Source organism: Podarcis vaucheri (genome assembly GCF_965113315.1).
Source record: "Podarcis vaucheri genome assembly, chromosome: 16".
Taxonomy (NCBI): Eukaryota; Metazoa; Chordata; class Lepidosauria; order Squamata; family Lacertidae; genus Podarcis; species Podarcis vaucheri.
The window spans coordinates 12,641,565-12,663,494 of NC_138754.1; the positions used below are offsets into that span (position 1 = coordinate 12,641,565).

At 45.9% G+C, this 21,930-nt stretch overlaps 1 protein-coding gene across 1 annotated transcript in view; it reads right to left on the bottom strand.

Annotated features, from left to right (window-relative positions):
• Nucleotides 1-16,449, bottom strand: part of DNAJC4 (DnaJ heat shock protein family (Hsp40) member C4) — a gene marked incomplete at its 5' end in the record, with an annotated part of 45,461 nt that extends 29,012 nt beyond the window's left edge. The window contains 4 exon segments of the mRNA XM_082202469.1: nt 1,948-2,047; nt 5,634-5,775; nt 16,328-16,436; nt 16,438-16,449. Of these exon segments, the coding sequence (XP_082058595.1) occupies nt 1,948-2,047; nt 5,634-5,775; nt 16,328-16,436; nt 16,438-16,449 (363 nt within the window).
• Nucleotides 16,450-21,930: the final 5,481 nt, after the last annotated feature.

Consider the following 21,930-nt stretch of genomic DNA (forward strand, 5'->3'; position numbering starts at 1 on the left):
CAGCACAACAAAAGTGGGACAAAAAAGGAACCAGAACATTTGTGTATAAAAAGTTTCAGCAGGACGTTACAGAATATGCACTGATTGGGAATGAAGCAATGTAACCAGCCCAAAGCCTTTGCAGGTACAAACCATGGTAAGTGGGAACACGTGTGACCGCCATAATAGCATCGTGTGCACAAATTGTCATGAATGCACAACGAAACAGACATCTGGAAAGGCCCTGCCCCACAGCAGGAGGTGCAAATAGGTTCTCCAGCTTGCAAATGTGTCCATGGGCTCCTGAAAGGGTGGGTTACCCTACGATGCTTCCTGCAAGGCCAACTAACCACACGCACTGGAAGTGCACCAGAGGGAAGGGGCTACTGCTGAGTGGTAGGGCATCAGCCATGCCATGCAGAAGGGCCCGGGTTCAATCCTGAGCATCTCCAAATAGGGCTGAGAGACACTCCCTGTCTGAAAACCTGGGAGAGCCGCTGACAGTCAGATTAGACAATACTGAACTCAATGGACCAATGAGGTGACTCAGTATAAGGCAGCCTCCTGCCTTCCACCCAGGGATGCTCTGCCAGCATGATGCTACAGTGCAAGAATCCTTTTGGCTTGACACATTCAAAAGCAGAGTCAGTCACTGCAAATATGCCTGCTCTTTGCAGTATGGTGAGTGCCGTTTGAGGTCTACCACCTTAAGTGGCTCCCTAGGCTATCTATATGGTAGAGACAGCTCTGGAGTACCTTTGGGCTGAGAGCACAGGAGACTGTTTGGTTTTAAAAAGCCAGGTTGTCTCTTTCTAAAGCAGAAGAGGAATTCAAAGGAGCACCCTACTACGAAAACAAACACTGTGCTGGTTTTCCTTCGGGAAGTGGATCCAGGGCTCTTTTGGCTCAACACTGCCCTCTTCAGGGAAGAAGGGAGAGGAGAAGATCCAGGACACACCTGACCTTACGCAAAGGATGTTTTAGGTAGCTTTAGAGATGCCTTTAATGACAGCCATGGGTGTAAGAAAATTTTGATTCAGTTCACATTCAAAGGCAAACCTATCAAATCTGCATTCAAAATAATGGGCAAAGCAAAACACAGCCCTCCTCCGAAATTTGTGCTTCTTTGAATTTTGCAATGCAGCTCTTCGGCCAAGTAATGTATACCAAAAAAATTGCACAGAGTGTGCATTAAATACAAACATTAGTAAAAATAGCATGTAAAGAATGCATTATGTTAGAGAAAATTGGTTTGCAAAAATGTATGGATTAGGCAAAAGTGCATATAAAAATACATACATGCTGATGCATTTTTATGTAAACTGATGTGGAAATGTGGGGGACAGAATTTAAGATGGGGAAATGAGAAACTGAAAGTGACAGATCATTCCATCCCAAGTTACAGCACACACAAAGCTTACTTGCCCTTCTCCCATCCAACGTAATCCACAGTGGTCACTTCCCAACAGCCTCTTTCATCCTATTTTTCCCACACAAAGTTTGTGGGAAGGTTAAATGATGCCGGCTATTTACTGTGCATATGTTTTGAGGAAGGGTTAGCCCACACCTTCTGGCACATCTTCCCATCCACTTCTGACGGACTGACTGTTGTCTATGCTGGCTGAGGGTGACGAGAGCCGGAGTCCAAGAACATCTGGGTGGCCAAAATCTTTGGGCTAGTGGGTAGCCTCTCATAGCATCCTTATGGAGAGGTTCAGCCACCCTTGTGTACATAGCATACAATGAAAGCACATGGCTTCCCCCAAAGAACCGTGGGATCTGTAGGTTGTTAAGGATGCTGGGAACTGTAGCTCTCTGGGGGTGAGCTATAGTTCCCAGGATTCTTTGGAGGGCAGGGGATGTGCTTTAAATGTAGGATGTGTATGCTCAACAAGTCGGCTTCAGGGGGTGCTGTTTCCTCCTGCAAATGTATATCCCTCTGTCCCTCCCACCCATTATATAACGCACCTTCTTTGACTTGCTGAAGAAGGCCTGCTTGATCTCCTCCAGGGTGGCATCCTGCTTGATCCCCAGCAGGTCATAGTAGCTGCTGTTCCTGGCTGGTGACCTACGAGGAGGAGGAATTGGTTACGCTGACATCATCGCCCATGTCTCCTCCCCACCCACAAATCTCTCAATGTTGACATTTGTTTGTTTATCACATTCACGTACTGCCTTTCCTCCAAGCTCAAGGTGGCATGCATAGTTCTCCTCCTCTCCTTTTCATCCTCACAACAACCCTGTGAAGTAGGTTAGGCTGAGAGACAGTGACTGGCCAAGTGGGGACTTGGATCCTAGTCTCCCAGGTCTTAGTCCCACAGCTACACCACATTGGCTCTGACATGCGCCACCAAGCACTAGTGTGGCCATTTTAAGTACAGTGGTGCCTCGCAAGACGAAATTAATTCGTTCCGCAAGTCTCTTCGTCTTGCGAGTTTTTCGTCTTGCGATGCACGGTTTCCCATAGGAATGCATTGAAAATCAATTAATGCGTTCCTAGGGAAACCGCCTTCAGACCAGGTCCGGGGACAGTCTGTCCCCGGACCTCTTCTGAAGGCTGGGGGGGGGGGACAAGGGCTTTTCTTCCCACCCCCAGCATTTTAAAAAACCCCGGGACAGCGGAGGACTTCTCCGCTGTCCGGGCGATCTTAAAATGCTGGCGGGCGGCATTTTAAAATCGCCCCGGGACAGCGGAGGACTTCTCCGCTGTCCGGGGCGATTTAAAAGCCCCTGGGAAGGCAGGCAGGGGGGACAAAGACTTTCGCCCCCTGCCCGCCTTCAGAAGGTGTTCCCGCCCCGCCGCCCGGCTTCGGAGCAGCGTTCTGAAGCCCGGCGGCGGCGGGAGGAGGCGTTCCCGCCCCACCGCCCGGCTTCGGAGGAGGTCCGAGGACAGTGGGGAAGACGTGCTGCGCTTCCCCGCTGTCCCGGATATTTCCCTATGGGCTGTCGTCTTGCGAAGCAAGCCCATAGGGAAATTCGTCTTGCGAAGCGCCTCCAAAACGGAAAACCCTTTCGTCTAGCGGGTTTTCCGTCTTGCGAGGCGTTCGTCTTGCGAGGTACGACTGTAAGTCTTTACCATTCCTAGAAAGAAAGTTAGGAGAGGATTGGAGCACCTGCTTATCTCTCATTGGAAACAGAATGTATGATCAATTGCTGTATCAGAAAAAAAATAACAAAGAGATTACATGCATCAAATGATACAAATGATGCAAACAATTTTGTTGATATACGCCATCCTTTTATAAAACATTTTGCTGATAATCCTGAAGAATGGCAACTACCAAAATCACAGAATGGATTTTGGCAAACTTAACCAGATTGATGAGTTCGGGGTGGGGTGGGGATTATGGTTTTGTATTACTTCCTTTCTTTTTTGTCATTGTTATGTATTGGAAATAAATAGAACAATATTTTAATAAAAGAAAGTAAGTTATGAGGCTAAATGTGCTGGTAACTTTTAAGTGATTCTGTGAAATGAAAGGGAATGTGGCTACTTTGGATACTTTTTCTGGTACCTAGGAATGCTTCTTGTTGCTGATGGACAGCAAAATCATCGGTGTATGTGTGAGAGAGAAAGAGAGAAAGAGAGAAAGAGAGAAAGAAAGAGAGAGAGAGATGCTATTGTGTTGTGTCAGTGGCGCTCTCTTAAAATTTGAAATCTGGTCCAAAAAGGTTGACAACTCCTGGTCCACACATGCTCACACTCCCTTTCCTGTCCTCCATCCAAGCAAGCAAAAGGCATTTTCAGAGTTCAAGGGCACATTTCATCCCAGGCAAGAAACACTCAAGAAAGTTGCCAGGTTTGGGGGTGGCTTGGAAAGGGGTGGCGGTGGCCTAGGCCAGGCTTCATCAACCTCGGCCCTCCAGATGTTTTTGGCCTACAACTCCCATGATCCCTAGCTAGCAGGACCAGTGGTCAGGGATGATGGGAATTGTAGTCTCAAAACATCTGGAGGGCCGAGGTTGAGGAAGCAGAGAGTCTTCGGGGCCAGAGAGGCTTTGAGGGGTGCATTTGACTTCCAAGCATGAGGTTCCTGGTCTACATAGAATAGCAACAGCTCTCCAGTGTTACAGAGAGGAGTTTTTCTTCTACCTGGAGATGGGAGGATTGAACCTGGGAGACTTCTGCATCCAGAGCAGACACTCTCCCACTGAGCTGTGGTTTTTACTAAACAACAACACCGGACGTTAGTCTAGAGGATGCTCAGAAAAGCAAACAGGCTGAGGGTGGCACTGGGAGCTGACATACAGGGCTCTTTCCCTCCTTCCCCCGGGTACACAAAATTCAAGAATCACTGTGAAGAGTTCTCGGTAAACGATATGCAAGAAATAAGTCTCCCCCCTCCACACACACACATGCATACAGAGAGAGAGGGAATAAAAGAACAGGCGGTTCATTACAAACTCAAGAGGACAAGACTGAAAAGAATATGCATAACATCCACCAGCTGTGTATATAATATCCTCCGTAATCCACCAACCAAAATACTCTGTTATCAGTAAGGACCAGAATGGGGGCAGCTTGCCAATGGAAGGGGATGCAATTCTCCCACTTCCTTTCTCCTGTGATTCCTTTTTTTGTTTTGGGAATAAATCTTGATAATTCAACCAGAGTAAATAGTTAAAGGAAAGGAGAGAGAGAATTAAACAGGTGCAGGCCTGCAAAATGGGTGGGCTGTTACGCTTCGTGGCTCCTTGCCACTGGAGACAAAAGAAGAACAAGGGAGATTTCATACGCTGGGCAAATGCAATGGGGTGATCCCCTGAGTGCAGCGTGGGGGAGCCTGTGGGCACCCTCATCTGAATCCAGAGTACTCCGGAGATCAGTAGAAGGGACCTGGAAGTACAGAAGATATATTTGGGGTGGGCAAGAGCTGCCTTGTATCATTGCTCTGCCCTGCTCAGTTCTGTGTCCTCACTGGCAGTAGTTCTCCAGGATTTCAGACAGAGGACAGTTCCAGCCCCAAAGAGAGATGCCAGGGATCGAACCCGGGACCTTCTGCATACAAAGCAGTTGCTCTACCACTGAGCTATGGCCCTTCCCCTCTCTTACCAGCCTTATGGTATTTATCCCAGGCGCAGTCACTCCAGAGGCCTTATTCCGCCTGCCTGGTATTGCAAACACTCCTAAGCCCTTTTCTGTGACTGACAGGGGCTCTGAGGACTGAGAACACACACAAGTCCTGGATAGCACACCAGGCTTAAGTCCCAGCCTAAGGCCACGAGGTCCTGGGTTCATGTCCCCAACATCCTGTCATGACCCTGGGACTGGTTCCCCTTTCTTCAGGTGAGGAGACTGAGGACTCTATGGAGCCAGAAGGGGAAATGGAAGAGAAACATCTTTGGCAAAAGCCAAGAGACACTAGATTCAGACTTAGGCTGCATAGGCACCACACATTTAAATCACACAGCTTCCTGCCAAAGAATCCTAGGAACTGCATCTTGTTAAGGGTGCTGGGAATTGTAGTTCTGGGAGGGGGTGAACCACGGTTGCCAGGATTCTTTGTGGGAGGAAGTTATGTGCTTTCAGTGTATGGTGGGCACACTATTGCCAATGAATCATCAGAAGTCTGCTCTCATAGTGTTTGTCGCAAGCTTTGTTCAAGGCCCTGCATTGTAATACATCCCAAATGAGCCAGCAGGAGAGCACTCACCGGCTGCAGAACGCGGTAGAAAACACCCGGTGCCTGGCACTTTGGCACAGCCAGCAGCAACGGCACATGGAAAAGGGAACGGCTAAGGTCATATTCAGACCTCCCGAAGAGCACCACACCCTGGTCCTGGGAAGATGCCAACCTAGGAAAGAGAGAGAAAGGGAAGGCCTCTGGGATGTGAACAGTTGATGGATGGTGTGTCTGTGTGGTGCTTTAAGGTCTTAAAAGCATTTCACGGGCATAGATTGACTCAGTAATCCGTACTGGTCTTGTAAGCTAGGCCAGCATAATGAACATCCCCCATGCTGCACTTGGGAGAGTGAAATCCAAATTTAAAAGTGGCTCAGTTAAGGTGACCTCGAGAGCCTTGCTGCCAAGCCAAAATTATTTTATTTAAAAGATGTGCATCAGGAAGCACTGGCAAAGTCCCCTGAAAGGATTTTTCCTTCAGATGGCAGGTTTGAAAACAAGTTGATCCTCTCAAACTGTCCCATGCAGTCCTGAAACATCTAGAGGGCACCATGTCACCAACTGGCACCTCTCTGGTGAATGCCTTGTGTACTTTGTACTTGGGACCCCAATGGGGGGGGAATTCTTTAAAAACTTGGAAACAGCATAAGGGCTGTTGTGCTAGGATTGCCCAGGCCCTTGAACTTGCCATGCTGGGTTTGTGAGGGTCTTCAAAGTCAGGATAGGCAGGGGCAGGGGGATGCTGGTCAACGACTGATTTAAGCCTCACCCACCCCAACTGGAAGAACCAGCAGGCTAGGAGCCTCTGGTCATATTTCCACAATCTGCTGAACTCTGGCCAGGAACTCACAGGTGGTTGTGCTTGGCTTCTTTCAGTTGTGGCAGCCCTTCCTTCTCCCATACAGCTGCACTGGCTTCCAATTCATTTCCAAGGACAATCTAAGGTGCTCCTATTAGCATTTAAGCCCTTGAAAACCTTAGGCCCCAACTATCTGAAAGGTCACCACCCTTGGAAATTTGGTGGGGATGGGGAGAGGGCCTTCTCTGTGGCAGCCCCTAAGCTGTGGAATTCCCGCCCCACAGAGGTGCGTCCTGCACCTTTCTTTATATAGCTTTTATCGTATCCTGAAGACACATCATTTAACCCTGGCCTTGGCCTTTGACACCATATGGTGTCAAAGGCCAAGGCCAGGGTAAAGCGATGTGTCTTCAGGTGTGTGTGTGTGTGTGTGTGTGTGTGTGTGTGTGTGTGTTAGGACCCACTTACCCTATTCTTGGGATTGTAATTTGACTTGAACTATTTTTAATACTGTATTTTTTAAACTGCTGCAACCCAGTATGGGATCTTACACTAAAGCACAGGTAAGAAAACATGTAAGTAAATTATTATGATTGCATTATCCGTCAGCTGCTTCAGATGTCTATTTATGCCTGGACTTTCTCTGACCCATAAGATTGGATCATGCTTATAAATATTGTTTTCCTGATTTTTAAGGTGCACCTTTATTGCTGTTGCTATTTATAAGACTTGTTACCTGGAGATCTCCGAGTACTTAAGAATACATTTAAAACATCAATGCATTATACCATAAAAACAGAACAAGACAACCCCATAACTGCCGTAGGAAGCATTGGGAGATAGCATCATCGTAGTTCATCTTAGGACACACTTGTATTATTTTTATGCTGTATTTTTTGTATACCACTTAGAGAATTTTAATTATTAAGTAGTTTAGGACTGCTTTTAAATTAACTAAAACACACATATCAGATGCCTCTGTTGAGTAGGAAAGTGGACTAGATCATCCCCAGATTTCACCCACCCCAAAAATGCTATTGATTGTTCATTTCTGCACAGCGCTGGCACAAGACTCCATGTTTGAATTCTCTCCCAGAGAAGTGGGAGGAATCCTTATTTTCTTGCTTCTAGAAAAATAGTACATCAGGCAGAAGAGCTATACTGGCTGAACCCTTGACCTTTTAACATGTCAAATTTGGCCCGTTGCCTGACAGCTGCCTCTGGTGTTCCCAGTGTTAATCCAGAGCCAAACGGTTATCAGAATCCACAGCAAAACTTTGGAAAACATGTCCCCCTCCAGACGTCCTTTTTATTCTGTATTTAATCATAGAATCATCAAACTGTAGATTTGGAAGGGACCACAAGCGTAATCTCGTCCAGCCTCCTGCAATGCAGGAATCTTTTGCCCATCGTGGGGCTTGTGATTGTTACTGGGACAATTCTACACAATCCCCATTCCATAATTGTTTGTGCCTGGAAAAGGTTTTGTGGTGGACGGACCGCTATGTTTCCAAACAGCGCGTGCCTTGTAACTTCCTGCTAAAATCCTGCAACTTTTTGTGCAGCAAATGCTCTTGTGTTTGGCTGGCTGGTTTGTCCCCCTTTTGTTGCTCTGTGGCGCAAGAGTGCCCCCCTCTGGACAGCAATACTGCGGTAAACATTGGAAAAGCATTGCAGAGCAGCTAATAGAATGGAATTATGTGTGGACAGTCCAGTATAAATCCAGCACCAATGCACTATTATTGTGTCAATGGCACGTTCCAGAATAGACTATCACACACACACACACACACACAACCCCACCAATCTGGAGGGGCCCCATGGCTGTTATCTCCTGCTGACCTTGAAGCGGCCAGGGGACACCGGTCCCTTCCTGGCTTCAGTCAGGCACTCCTTTAACCAGGAGCCAAAAATTATAAAGATGCAGTTCTCCATCTGCATCCCTGTCACTCGGCTGAGTTGTTGCTATAGCAACCACCCTGCGACACTCCCCCTTTCTCTGTCACGTCCCATCGCCGCAAAACCATCAACGTGCCTCCCTTTGCCCTTTCTCAGCAACAACAAAATAATCATTATGATTTCTCGCTGTCTCCTCCAGGTCCAGGCCCCACTGACGGCTAGCTTGCTCCTGAGCTGATGGGGATGAGGAAATCAGCAAGCCCCCCCCCCACAAAATTCATGCCTGGCCAGGCGCCAGCCCCCACCCTGACAGCTGAAGTGCTGAAGCAAACATTAACCAAGCAGAGGAAAACCATCTCAGTGGGAGGCAGGCCTGTTAAAAGGGGGGAGCGGGTTTGCGACCTTACGGATACGCTGTCATTTTCCTGCCGTTTTTTACAGATAAAAGACGGATTTGCCACCTGTTTGGCTTCCCAAAGCGCCTTACACTGGCTCAAACCCACTCTCTGCAACCTCCCCACCGCTCACGGGATAACAGTCTTGCAAAGTTAAAAATATAACACGACAGACATAGGAATCTGCCTTGAACTGAGCGTCACACACCATTGGTCCATCTAGCCCAATATTGTCTTCGCTGACTGGCGGCAGCTCTCCAGGGTTTCAGGCAAGGAGTCTCTACTAGCCCCACCTGCAGATGCGGGGAATTGCATGGGACACCCTGCATGCAAAGCAGACACTCCGCCCCTGAGCTCTGCCCCTTCCCACACCCACCGGAGATGCTGGGACGCCTGGGATTCAAGAGAAGACAATTTTAGAGAAAACGTCTGCTTGCAGGAATCGTATTTCCCCCAAATATTGTCACCCCCCTCTAACTTCGGCATCTCTTGGTTTCTCAATGCAGGAAGAAGAGGGGAGGGAAAGGGGAGTTGTGGGAGGGATACATGCAAAGGTAAAAGAGAACACTTTTTAAACAAACACCTTGGAAGGCGGTGGATTCTCCCTCACGGGAGGTTTTTAAACAGAGGTTGGGTGACCACCTGTCAGGGATTCTTTAGCTGTGATTCCTGCGTCGCAGGGGGCTGGATCAAAAGTCCCCTGGGGGTCCCCCCTTCCAGCTCTACAGTCTTGTGGTTCCTTGCATCTCCTTGACTGAGCAAACAGCCCCGAGAGAAAGGGCACCGACTGACTGCCTGGGTGACTAGCAGTGTATTTTTAGCAAACTGTTTTGCGGGCCCGAGTCAGAGACCCGTCAGCTGGGCCCCCACCACATAAGGCTAAACTCATTTCAAATCAATTCAGTGGACCCAGCACATTGCGATTCTTCCTCTGTTTACAGTGGTAATGTCTCGGAAGTCGAACGTTTCGGTTTTTAAACTCCAAAAACCCAAAAGTAAATGCTTCCGTTTTCGAACACGGCTTGGAAGTCCAACGACTTCCGCTGAGTGTATATGCTATTTTTTTCAATTTTCTCTATTAAATTTGCAGACCGCCTTTTGCGCCGCTGTTTTCAAATGTTTTGGAACTCGAACGGTCTTCCGGAACAGATTACATTCGAAAACTGAGGTACCACTGTATTTATTTCCATTTCAGAGGTAGGCCAGGTAGTTCTACACTCTCTCTCTCTCTCTCTCTCTCTCTCACACACACACACACACACACACAGAGAGAGAGAGAGAGAGTTTCCACCACCATCTCTTCCTTTCTGCCAACTCAGCAGTATTAAGTGTTTATTTCTCCTTGTTTCAGAGTTTGCAGAAACACCATCTGGCTCATTACAGTGTGGAGCACATGGAAATAAATTCTACACCATTAATCAGGACAAAACAAACAAACAATCAGATAGAAAGAGGCCAAGCCAAGCATCCCAAAAGGGCAGTTGTAGGTGCTTTGTAGGCACCAGCAGCTAACACTTGGGGACAGGCTGTGGATCAGTGGGAGAGCATCTGCTTTGAATGCAGAAGGTGCCAGGTTCAATCCCTGGCTTCTCCAGAAAGGCCTGGGACTGTTTACCAGCAGGTTACTCACATACAGAACCTTATTCCAAAACATAACTTAATAGCACTTTCTTCTAGCAGTACATGTTCATAAAATGGAATACTGATCGAGGAACAGCAATCTTTTCCCATCAGGGAATGATATGAGCCAGCTGGCCTTCCATTAACATGACTGTATGGTCTGGTAGATCCAGGAGAGCTCAATTTAGTCCCTTTGGATGAAACCCCGTGTCCTTCAAGCAGAGGGCACAGCCCAATCAGATTTAGATCAGGGACAGTGAAACCTGACCCATTTGTCAGAGCAACCAGGGCTTCGGTCTCAAAGCAGGTAGAAAGGCAATGGAGCAAGGAGACTAAGGATTAAGTCCCTGCTCTCTTAGGTCCCCTCCCAGGCATCCTTTTTATTGTGCCCTCATGATGATTTGCACTCGTGGTAATGGTTATACCCAACCCCTCTTTCAATACTGTTTCACGGAAGCATAGAATTGTAGAGTTGGAAGGGATTCCAAAGGTCATCTGGTCCAATTCCCTGCAATGCAGGAATCTCAACTAAAGCATCCATGACAGACAGCCATCCAACCTCTGCTTAAAAACCTCCGAGGAAGGAGAGTCCACAACCTACCGAGGGAGACTGTCAAACAACTCTTACTGTCAGAAAGCTCTTCCTGATCTTTAGTCAGAATCTCCTTTCTTGTAACTTGAAGCTATTGGTTCGAGTCCTTCCCTCTGGAGCAGGGGAAAACAAGCTTGCTCCATCTTCCATGTGACAGCCCTTAAGGTATTTGAAAATGGCTATAATATCTCCTCTTTTGACGATTTGTGGCAAACCACAGTTTGCTATTTTGTTCAAGCAAGGTAAACAATGGTTTGGGCAAACCATAGTTCTGCAAACCACAACACTGAGGTCACAACTGTGGCTCTGTGGCTGACGTAAGCCACAATTTGCAAAGCTCACTTTGCACCTCCATTCATGAAGTGCTAAGGTGTGCGTGTGTGATGTTCACATCACTGCTGACTTGTTTTTCTAGTCGGATTGAAGCTGGTTTGAGAAAACAATGCATCAAACAGCAGTATTTGTCAAGAAACTACAGGATCAGCATGGATGGTGGCTAATGTTGTGCAGATTAGGGTTGAAAAGCTAGCAATAGGGGTGAACCGGATGCAGAACAAGCAGCAACATGAACACACTCTGAAGTTTGCATATTAGAAAAAGCAAAAAGGTTTGGAAAGAACTTGCTCATCACGTCCCTGAGGAGAAATTTCAACTGTAACGGCACAGTGTCTGCGACTCCCAGTCCCTGCAGCAACTTTCACCATACTAATCAAAGCAAATGCTAATTAGAACAGCTCATGCACACCGAGGCTTAGACTGCAACTCACTTTTAAAACCTCACTGCTCCTTTCAGCCAGTGGAGCAAATGGGAGCCAATCCAGCTTTATTGCTAGTATCATTTCTGTCCCCCCCCCCCTTTCTTTAAATTAACTTTTTTTTTTTTTTACAAGTAAACAAAGCAGCCAGGACCCACAGGCCATTTGTTTTCACAGTAATCCGGCCGCTTACCAGCAAGCACTACCTATTAAACTAGGCCAGGTTAGTTGCACCCCAGGGAGAACTTCAAGAAGAAGAACAGACTGGAGGAATTTAGGACCGAAGAAGTTCAAGCAACAATTGCTTAAAAGAAAACAGAAATAAAGGCACAGGGTGCAGGGGTGAAGGAAAGGAATATTTTGAAGCATCTGGCAGCTGCTTGAAATGCGCAGGCTTGGAGCCCCCTGCGGGGTATTACGGTTGCACACAAAACAACCTTGAAGCTGTCAGTTGCATGCTGTGCTTAAACCCCCACAGGAAATACCGAAGGCACAGAGTGTTGCTTCAGTCCAGTGTAGCCTATTGAAGGGGAAGGGGGTCTTGGGTTAACCCAGGGGAGAACACTGTAACCTGGCAGACAAGTTTGAGCTAACAGCTAAGCCACAAGAATTTTACCAGCTGAATTTAAACCTTGAGAGGCTATCGCTGGCCTGGCAATCGTGCACAAACACAGGAAGTCAGTCCATCTGCCTCAATATTGTCTACACCAAGAATGAGAAATCTGGGACCCCCCCAGATGTTCACAGAATCATAGAACTGTAGAGTTGGAAGGGATCCCAAGGTCATCAAGTCCAGCCGCTAAAGCATACATGACAGATGGCCACCCAAGGAGCTTCCACTATCCCTGGCCATTGGCGACACTGACTTGGAGTCCAATAAACATTTGGAGGGCCTCACAGGTCCCTCAATCCACGGATGGGATGGAAGCAGCTCTCCAGAGTCTGAGAGAACAGTCTTTCCTGGGCCTACCTATACATGGCTTGACTACTGAGCTATGGCCGTTCCCTAAACGATGGTCTGCTCTGTTGAATGAGCAAGGTCAAAAGGCCAAGCTCCTAATATTTAGACCTGGCTTGGCCAATCTCATACTGTCTCCTGCTGCCTTCATGGCACTGATGCTGTTCTGACACAATGCAACCTTTCCCAATCTGGGGATCTCTAGATGTTGCTGAACTCCATCAGCATGGCCAGTAGTTAAGGATGAATGAAGTTGAGGCCCAGCCATATCTGGAGGGCCACAGGTACCCCCACCACTCTGCTAGATGGACTTCTGATGTCCTGATGCCACATAACAGCCACTGGCCCTCAGAGGACAAGCTCTACCTCCAACCTTTATTGGCTGAGCAGCTCTGGTGTTACGGACTATCTATGGACATTCCAACTTCTCAAGAAGAGTTCTCAGTCCAGCTCCAGCCAGCATGGCCAGTGGTCAGGGATGATGGGAACTGCAGTCCTGCAACATCGAGAGGGCCACAGGTTAGGGAAGGCTGACCCAATGGCTTTGGTGCCCAAAAAGGACTCTTACCTCACACTGTCTCACACTGTCTTAAGTAACCTATAAGAGAGCTGGGGTTAACAAGTCACACAAGAGTACCTTCTTTTTCAGTGGGGACAACTGGAATTCTAGTGGACTGTGGTATTTTAAATTAAAGGAGAATAGCCAGAATGTTTTACATAGTAGGATTTGTGCAACTGGAAGAAAAGTTAAATGGGGTGGCCGCAGAACTGTGCCTGCAGATGCTTATCAATATGAATTGTTTTACAAAGACGTAACTCGATGAACGTAGTAAGTAAAATAAGGATTATCTTCAAACACAATTTTAAAAAGCCATAAAACTTCAAGAATGTCTTTGGTTTTTCTTTACGGTCTGTCTCACATGTCAAAGTCCCTGACAAACTCCACTTGACCTAACATTCATTTCCATGCTGTTTTAAGCCCAAATTTAGCCTTCATCAGGCAATGGGGCAGTGGGGGAACTATACTCCCAAATGGAGCTGGGGGTGGGGAGCAAGGCGAGATGAACTCCTGGCATTCCTTAACCGCAGCAGCAAAACAAACAGCAATTAGGTCACTAAAACAGGTTTAACTCTCTGACTTCTTACACGCCTTTTTTGCTTCCTCATCCCACAAGGATTGCTATAAATTTGAAAGGTATCTGCTAATCTGTGCTATAGAGAGGGTGGAGGAGAGTTTTGGATATCATCTTTTCCCTTCAGCTAATGCTCACACTCACCCCTACATAGCCAGGCCACTCCTTTCAAAACAAAGACAGTAAACTTTTGTAAAATAAAATAAAATATTTTTTAAAATCCCCCAAAACAACCAAATCTATTATTTCTTTCAGGTATTTATTTACCACATGAGAAAATTTCTAAGCAGTGATGGGCAAGGTTGTAAGACACATCAGACCATTACCTGAAGTTAAGCAAGGCTGAGTCTGATCAGCATCTGAATTGGTGGCCACCACATGGGCGCTGTTTTAAGCTCCATGATAAAATATATTCACATATTCACACACACACACATACACCGCAAAAAAGCCCAAGCCTCTGCTGCAGAACGTGGTAACTAAGGGCTGGTAATCTTTGGGGCACTTCTGGACGACTTGTTTATTGAGCATTGGTCCCAATTTATTTCAGGAGGAGTCTTCAGGGGAAGACGCTGCACCAAGCAAGCAAGCGATCCCACATTTTCCAATGGATTTCCACCCCCCTTACCTGTTTTCAGGAAGTCTGGGTTTTGAAAGTAATCAGGCTTACTGCGCAAGACATCCAACTGTGCAACTACAATGTGAGTGAATCCCACCCCAAAACAGCAACGGTCTGGAAGCACCCATGGAAATATTGTGCTCTTGCACACTTCGTGTGACTTTTTTTTTTTTAAGTGCACACACAGTGGTACAGAAATATCATTCCAGGAATGCGAAAACAGAGTGGAGGGTAGGGGTGGGAGTGGTAGCAATTGAGGGGTGGGGCCTGAATTGCAGGGAGCTGGACCACACAACCTTTGGAGCCCCTTCCAACTCTACAATTCTATGAACACACAACGTGGGGAAATTGTATCACTGGTGTGGACCAGAAACAGTGGTATAGCTATGAAAAGAAGACTTAAACCATGCATTGTGTGAAGCCTGGTAGGCCAATTATTCATTTATTAATGTATATCCTGCTTATATGCCAAAAATGACTTCTAAGTAGTTTAGAATTAATCAAGAACGCAGGAGGGTGCTGGGGAGGCACTCAGCTATTTGTCTGCAAGACAGTGCCTTATACAGAAGCATTGTAACAGCATAATCCTAACCACATTGTGTTTGGGAAAGGGCTGTAGCTTGGTGATAAGAGCATCTGCTTTGTATGCATAAGGTCCCAGGTTCAAAACCCCGGCATCTCCTGGGGAAGTCTCCCTGCCTGGAACTAGGAGAGCTTCTGCCAGTCGGTGCGCAGACAACACTGAGATGGACCACAGCTTGTGTTCCTATGTCTGCTCAGAAGTAAGTCCTAGTGAATTTAATGGGACTTACTCCCACGTAAGAGAGGTTAAGACTGCAGTCAAAGTTAGCTGCATTTATCCCCCACAGCACTGAAACTACCGAGACAAATTACTAAAAACATAAATCCAACTGATGTTCATCTAACTTAGCATGGATTGTGCCCACTATGTCATGGTAAAGGTAAAGGGACCCCTGACCATTAGGTCCAGTCGTGGCCGACTCTGTGGTTGCGGCACTAATCTCGCTTTATTGGCCAAGAGAGCCGGCGTACAGCTTCCGGGTCATGTGGCCAGCATGACTAAGCCGCTTCTGGCGAACCAGAGCAGCACACAGAAATGCCATTTACCTTCCCACTGGAGCAGTACCTATTTATCTACTTGCACTTTGATGTGCTTTCAAACTTCTAGGTTGGCAGGAGAAGGGACCGAGCAACGGGAGCTCACCCCGTTGCGGGGATTTGAACTGCCGACCTTCTGATCGGCAAGTCCTAAGCTCTGTGGTTTAACCCACAGTACTTTTTATTATTATTACATTTTCTGTTTTAAGATTTAAAATACTCATTTTACATCCTTACGTTATCAGCGACTTCCCTTCTTCTCTTTCCATGGTTCATTTTACATTATCATGAATCCCTGCCTATTTCACAGAAACTATACCGATCAGTATTCCATTACTGCATCCATCAAAACTTATTTACACTGTTGAATTTATCTTAATGCTGCCAGCGTTTTCAGCTGTACACAATTATTTCCCATATATTCAATAAACGTTACCATTATAGTTATGTATAACACAAATCTGTAATATTGGTATTTATAGACTGGCTATTTGCACGAAAATCATTAACATCCCAAATATGATCACCCCATAATTAATCGGGTGGGGGGTGCCCAAAATCAGAAGGGCGGAACCATACAAATGCTGGCAGATTTTTCCCGGGGTAGGAAACGGGAAGGGCACTAACGTCAAAACCAACAGATAATGAAGAAGGCAGATACTGTTGCAAGGAGCGGGGTTTGAAGGACCAATAGTTTTGAACAGTGTAGAAGCGGAAGGCGCGCTGCTATTAAACGAGCAGTTACATCAATATCGGCCACCCAAGGCCGAAGGGGGAGGGAAGGATAACGCAAGGAGGAAAGGGGGAGTGGTAATGGAGGGGACACGGCGGTTACCATAGAAACTCACAGTCAGCCCTCGGGTCGCGACCGCCATTTTGATGCCGCCGCCTCTTCCAACTCGCCGGCTGCATTTGGGCCCGCCCCTTTCGAAAACGGAGGAGGGGGTGGAGCGACATCCGGGCACGTCCCAATCACCTTGGGCTAATCTAGTTAGGAGTCAAATTGACTTTTAATCTAAAACCGTTGGGTAACATTAAAAGCAAATCCCATTGAATGCAATGGGGCTTACACACAGGTGCAATCGCAGCCGCAATATAAACTGATAGCATTTGTATACTGTAGTTCCTTTTCCTGGAATATATAAATATGAAAATTACATAAATTTGCCCAATGGTTGCGTTAGCAGTTGTATACATTGCATGCACTGTCTTTTACAACAGGCGTGTCATGTGAGATGCAAAAATTGGGCAGATCTCCTTACTATCACGGGGAACCTGGGTTTCAATTTGCAGTGGAGAGAGGAAAACTTGACATGCATCACGTATATGTGTCCATCACAGTTAATAGTTAATATGTTAAAATTGTTTTTCTTTTTCATGTTTCTGGGATTTGCTCCTGAATACAGTTGTGAGGCGCTGCCATGGGCATGATTATGTGTTTTAAATCCACTAGAAGGAAGGGGAAAGGGATTCACTGAGACCAGATAGATAGGTTCCCCACCCACATCTTAGAAACTGGGCAAAGTCTCTGACATGATAGGGCCCTTTGGTAACCAGTCTTCACTGCTGATTGCTTAAGGATCAGGGGCCAGTTCAAATGTTGACCACCAGGGGTCTGTGACATCAAGTGCCTCTCTCTCCTCCAAAAGAACTGCTGTCCACAACTTGTTTGCATTGAACATTGTTTTCCTGATAGTAGCCCACAAATGTCTGAGGTCAACACACAGCCTCTGATCCAGACAGGTCAACAGCTACTGACGCAGACTATGCTAATACTGCTTTGCTTTAAAAAAAAAAATGCAAATGAAATACAAGCTAAATCCAGGGGGTTTAAAGGGCAGGAAATGCCAGGGCCTCAGCCAAACCTGCCTGCCTTGACTTGAAAAGGAGATCCACAGCAAGCAGTGCTGTCTCTAAATGAAGGCTGGGGACAGATCACAAGCCCTCCGTCACAAAGGTTGTGGGAATGGTGCCAACAGCCAAGGGAAGAGGGTGCAGGAGGGGCTCTTGCCAACAAAACCCACTTTTGTCAAAATTGCTACAGTGACTTCACCCTTTCACTGGGGAAGGGAAGGGGAGGGATAATGGTCCCTTTTCTCTTGCCTGGGGTTCCCCCTACAATGGCTCCAGTCAGGGCTGCTTAGTGGAAGTGTCAGAAAGGGGATGCTGTTGCCAAGGGAGCAGGGACTGTCATGAGGGGCAGGACCCCCACATGGTGTCAAGGTGAGGTTATAGCATAGAGAGAGACGGAATGGTGAGATGTTCAAGAGGCTGTACAACTTGGAGATTCAGTTTTATTTGAAGAAAAAAGGAAGACAATAGACTTAATGGTGTTTTTCTAATATTTGGTTTATTTGCAAATATATAAGCATAACGGAGACAAGCTGCATACACACCCCACAGAACATAAGAAGAGCCTAGCTGCATCCTGTTCTCACACTGGCAAAGCCAAATGCCCCAATGGAAGCCCACAAGCAGGACCTGAATACAACAGCACTCTCCAAACTTGCAACTCCCAAACAACAGGTATTCAGAGGCATATTGCCTCCAACAATGGAGGCAGAACATAACCACCATGGCTAGTAACCATGGGTAACCTTCCCCTCCGTTGATCTGTCTATTCCTCTTTTAAAGCCATCTGTGTTAGTGGCCATCGTATGTGAGGAAACCTCATAACTGAACTATGTGCGGTGTGTTTTTCAACCCTTTAGGTAGAAAAATCCCCTGTAGAGTATTTGTTTCATGAAGCCAGATGTTCCCCAGCAGGCAATAAATTAAAAAGCAAGCAAGACTTTTACCATGACAGGCACCATCTTGAATCCAGCCAGGCTGTGTTTGGTTTCCATTTATGCTGACATAATTGGAGAAATACTTCAAGAAAGAAGCCCGGAAACATTTCTCTCATTTCCTTTTCGGACAGACACTCCTCTTATTTATCTACTTTGTGGCCTTCATTGTGTTCTGTTATCTATTTCACAGCCAGACTTGAGGAAAATGAAAGTTACCAGTTGATTTTGGTGGGTCTACTCTAAGTTGGAGTTACTTGGACACAACCCTTAAAATTTCTCGATTTCTAGATGAACACAAACAACTGAAACAACTTTGGGACAGCAGACAGCAGATGCCAGCTTTGTGTAGCAAATAAATAAAGTATAAAAACTGCCTTTGGGATTAGATAAACTTCTGTAGTCTGCATTTTTTAGATTGTGTTGATTTTTCCATGGAGTATCTGGAAAAATGACCAGCCACTCCAGAAGCAGAGGTTTGAGGCAAAATACCTTGAGGTCTTTAGTGCTGGTCGGCAAGGAAAAATTAGTCATATAAAAGGAGAATCCCTGGATGCCAGGATCCAAGATTGTGGCAAGTACTCTTTGGTGAGAGAACACCAGCAGAGATTGAAAACCACAAAACATGCAGCAAAGTAAAACATAGAAATATAAGCTGTTAGACCTTTATAACAGTCCAAAGTAGTCCACTCTTCCCCCAACATAGAAAAAGACAAGGTTGGTAAGTTAAAAATTGTTTCTTTACAAGCATGCCAAAGGTCAGGTTCATGTGCTTTTCCATACATCAGTCAGAAAACACAGGCAGTACAACTTGGCTTAGTTACAGTGGTGAAAGTTCCTAAATTATTGGTATAGGAACTCAACAACGACTTGTAAGAGCCATGCAGTCTGAGCTGCAGCAGCCAACTCAAAACCCCTTCACATGCCAAATTTCTCAGGCAGACTGGAAGGAGAACAAAGACTTGATTACCTGTTCCCACTCAAGGTGAGCTAAGCCTGGTATTAATTAGACCTAAGCATGATGGTTATATGAGGCTGATTATCCCACATCTACCTTGCTTTGTATTCACGTTGATGAATGAATCAATAAAATTTCATTTGCTTTAGCTGTTAATCAGGCAGGGAGTGTCTCAGGCTTAGCAGGATGTTTTAGAAAGATAATAAAAGAGACTCCATGGCACACACAATACAATGGAACAACAACCCAGTTTCAAATGTAAATGAATTTAACTGAAAATTTGCTGTCATTTAACTAGTGGTGGCTGGTGCCCATTGGAATTGATAGAGGGGAAGGTCGGGAGTCCTCACAGTAAGTGGATCCAGAACCAATAATAGGCTGAACCAACTAATTCCAGTTTTGTTCTGCAAGGGACAACACAGAGATGCAGGTGCAGGAAGCTGGCAGGCAGGGTCAGCCTCTGGACCAGTTGCAAATAAGACAGGCAGGTAGAGTTGGGGGGGATGCCTGAGGGCTTCTTCTTCTTTCTTTGGCGATCACTCGTAGCTGAGTAAGATTGTCTTCCTTAAACACGGCTTTAACAGTGAGTCCGTAAGTGACTGTAGAGGCCCATTCTGGATCCACACATCCTTCCACAGTGGGGACATTGGTTTCTGGGCAGGAGTTGATCACAGTGTGGATTTGCCAAGCATACCTTTCTCTTAGCACGTTTTCTACCTTGCATCCGGAGTTCGAGTGTCTTCAAAGCCTTCGAAACCGTTTAAAGGCAATCCGTTTAAAGGCAATTCCAGGGCACAATCTAGTTGGCCTTAAGGTTGCCAACTGAGCAGGGAGGGAAATGCCCAGCCTGTTGCTAGTCAGTTTTGCGCTACAGAATAATCAGTTGAATCTTTTCCCACAGCACTGAGAATTTCCCCGAGATTATTTCCCAAATAACTGTCTGCAGACTGAAATGGCAGAAGAGCAGGGGCAGAATGAAAAATTGGCCGCTCCAGTTTTGGCCTATAAACATACCAGCGTCCTTTATGGATACAGCAAGGAACTGAATGTATACCTTTCCTTTCCCTCCCCCAGTTATTATCAGCCCCACCCCCTGTGAAGTGTTCCCACTGAGATTAAAATTAATTAGTGCCAATTACAAATCAGATTACACATATCCTCTTGGGGGTCAAAGCTCTTACTGAATGAAGCTATTGCCAGAGGGGGCGTGCGGATATTTAGCACAAACGAAATGGGGGCTGGAAAGTAATGTTAATTTCCACACATGCCAAACCATCAAAATGCCTTTCTGTGAGACTGTGAATGGTAAGGAGCTAGGGGGAGATGGGCTTTTCAGCCTTCTCTGCTATAACCATTGGACACACATCAGGAATCATGGCTTGTCATGGGCTGTCTGTTGCTGTGTTCGGTCACACTTAGGAATGAGAGAGGAATTTCATTCAGTTCTCATTTAAAGGCAAATAATCTATCTAATTTGCATTTTCTGAAACAGCATGTGAAGCAAAACACAACCACCCTTCAAAATTTGAACTTACCTGAATTCTGAGATACAGTTCTCCAAACCATGTTTACAAAAAGTAAGATATACTGTATTAGGGGAAATGGCTGCATTAGTTAAAATAGCATACAAAAAGGCATTAAGAGGGAATCAATTGCAAAAATGTGCCCATCAGTAAAAAAAATAAAAGCATACAAAAATGTGTTTATTAGGAGAAACTCTCAATAGAATGATGATGAAGTTTCATGAGGATTTATTTTTTTAAATCACAAATTGTTGTAGAAATGTGAACTTCATTTAAGATGGGAAAATGAAAAACTGAGAAACTCAAAGCTGGCAGATCCTTCTATCATTTTCAGAGTGACAAAATACATTAGGAACTAGCATTTATAAGGACAGCTGTTGTTCCAGAGCATATAGCAATAAAAGAAAGCAGGGAAGGGTGTACTTTAGTGGCACAGAGCAACAAGCCCCCATAAAAGGATAAAACTCTCATATACACACTTTAGTTGCAAGGTGGCATTGGGCCAGTTCCTCTGGTGTTTTTGCCTCAAAGGATTTGTTCCTTTATCTATTTCGACGGTTTCATCTATCTTCCTTGTTACTGCTGTCAGGATCCTAATCAGATTCATCAGTCTCTTTTTCTTCTCTCCGTTTCAATCCCAAATGAAACTCTTCATTCGGCAATTTTCTTCTCCTGTATTAAATTGTGACATAACCAGCAGCTCCCCAGCTCATGGAGGCTGTCAATCAGCTCGCTTGCGTTTATTACACACTGGTGTCAGAATGGGATTAGGGAAGGCGCTTGATCTGAAAGCGGGGGAAGGGGACAGCCACAAGCCCTTAGCTGGTTAAATGTAGGAGTTTTTAATCGATTAAATCTACATGTGTTCGCATTCTAATTATAAAATTATTCCAGGTAGGAAAAAGCCTACTTTGCTTTTACATGTCACGGTAGGCCCTAGTGAACATTTGAACATGAGCTGTATCAGGCCAGTGGCTCATTCAGTCTAGCATCCTGTTCTTGCAGTAGCTAACCAGATACCCACCATGGGAAAATCAGTAAATGGATTATGTTTAGTGGTCACAAAATGCAGAGCAGGGGTGAGAGGATGAGAATGGAATGGCATACCTTCCAAACAAACATGGCTGGCTTAGATTGGCATCCTGAACCGGAACACTGCGCTAATAAGTAG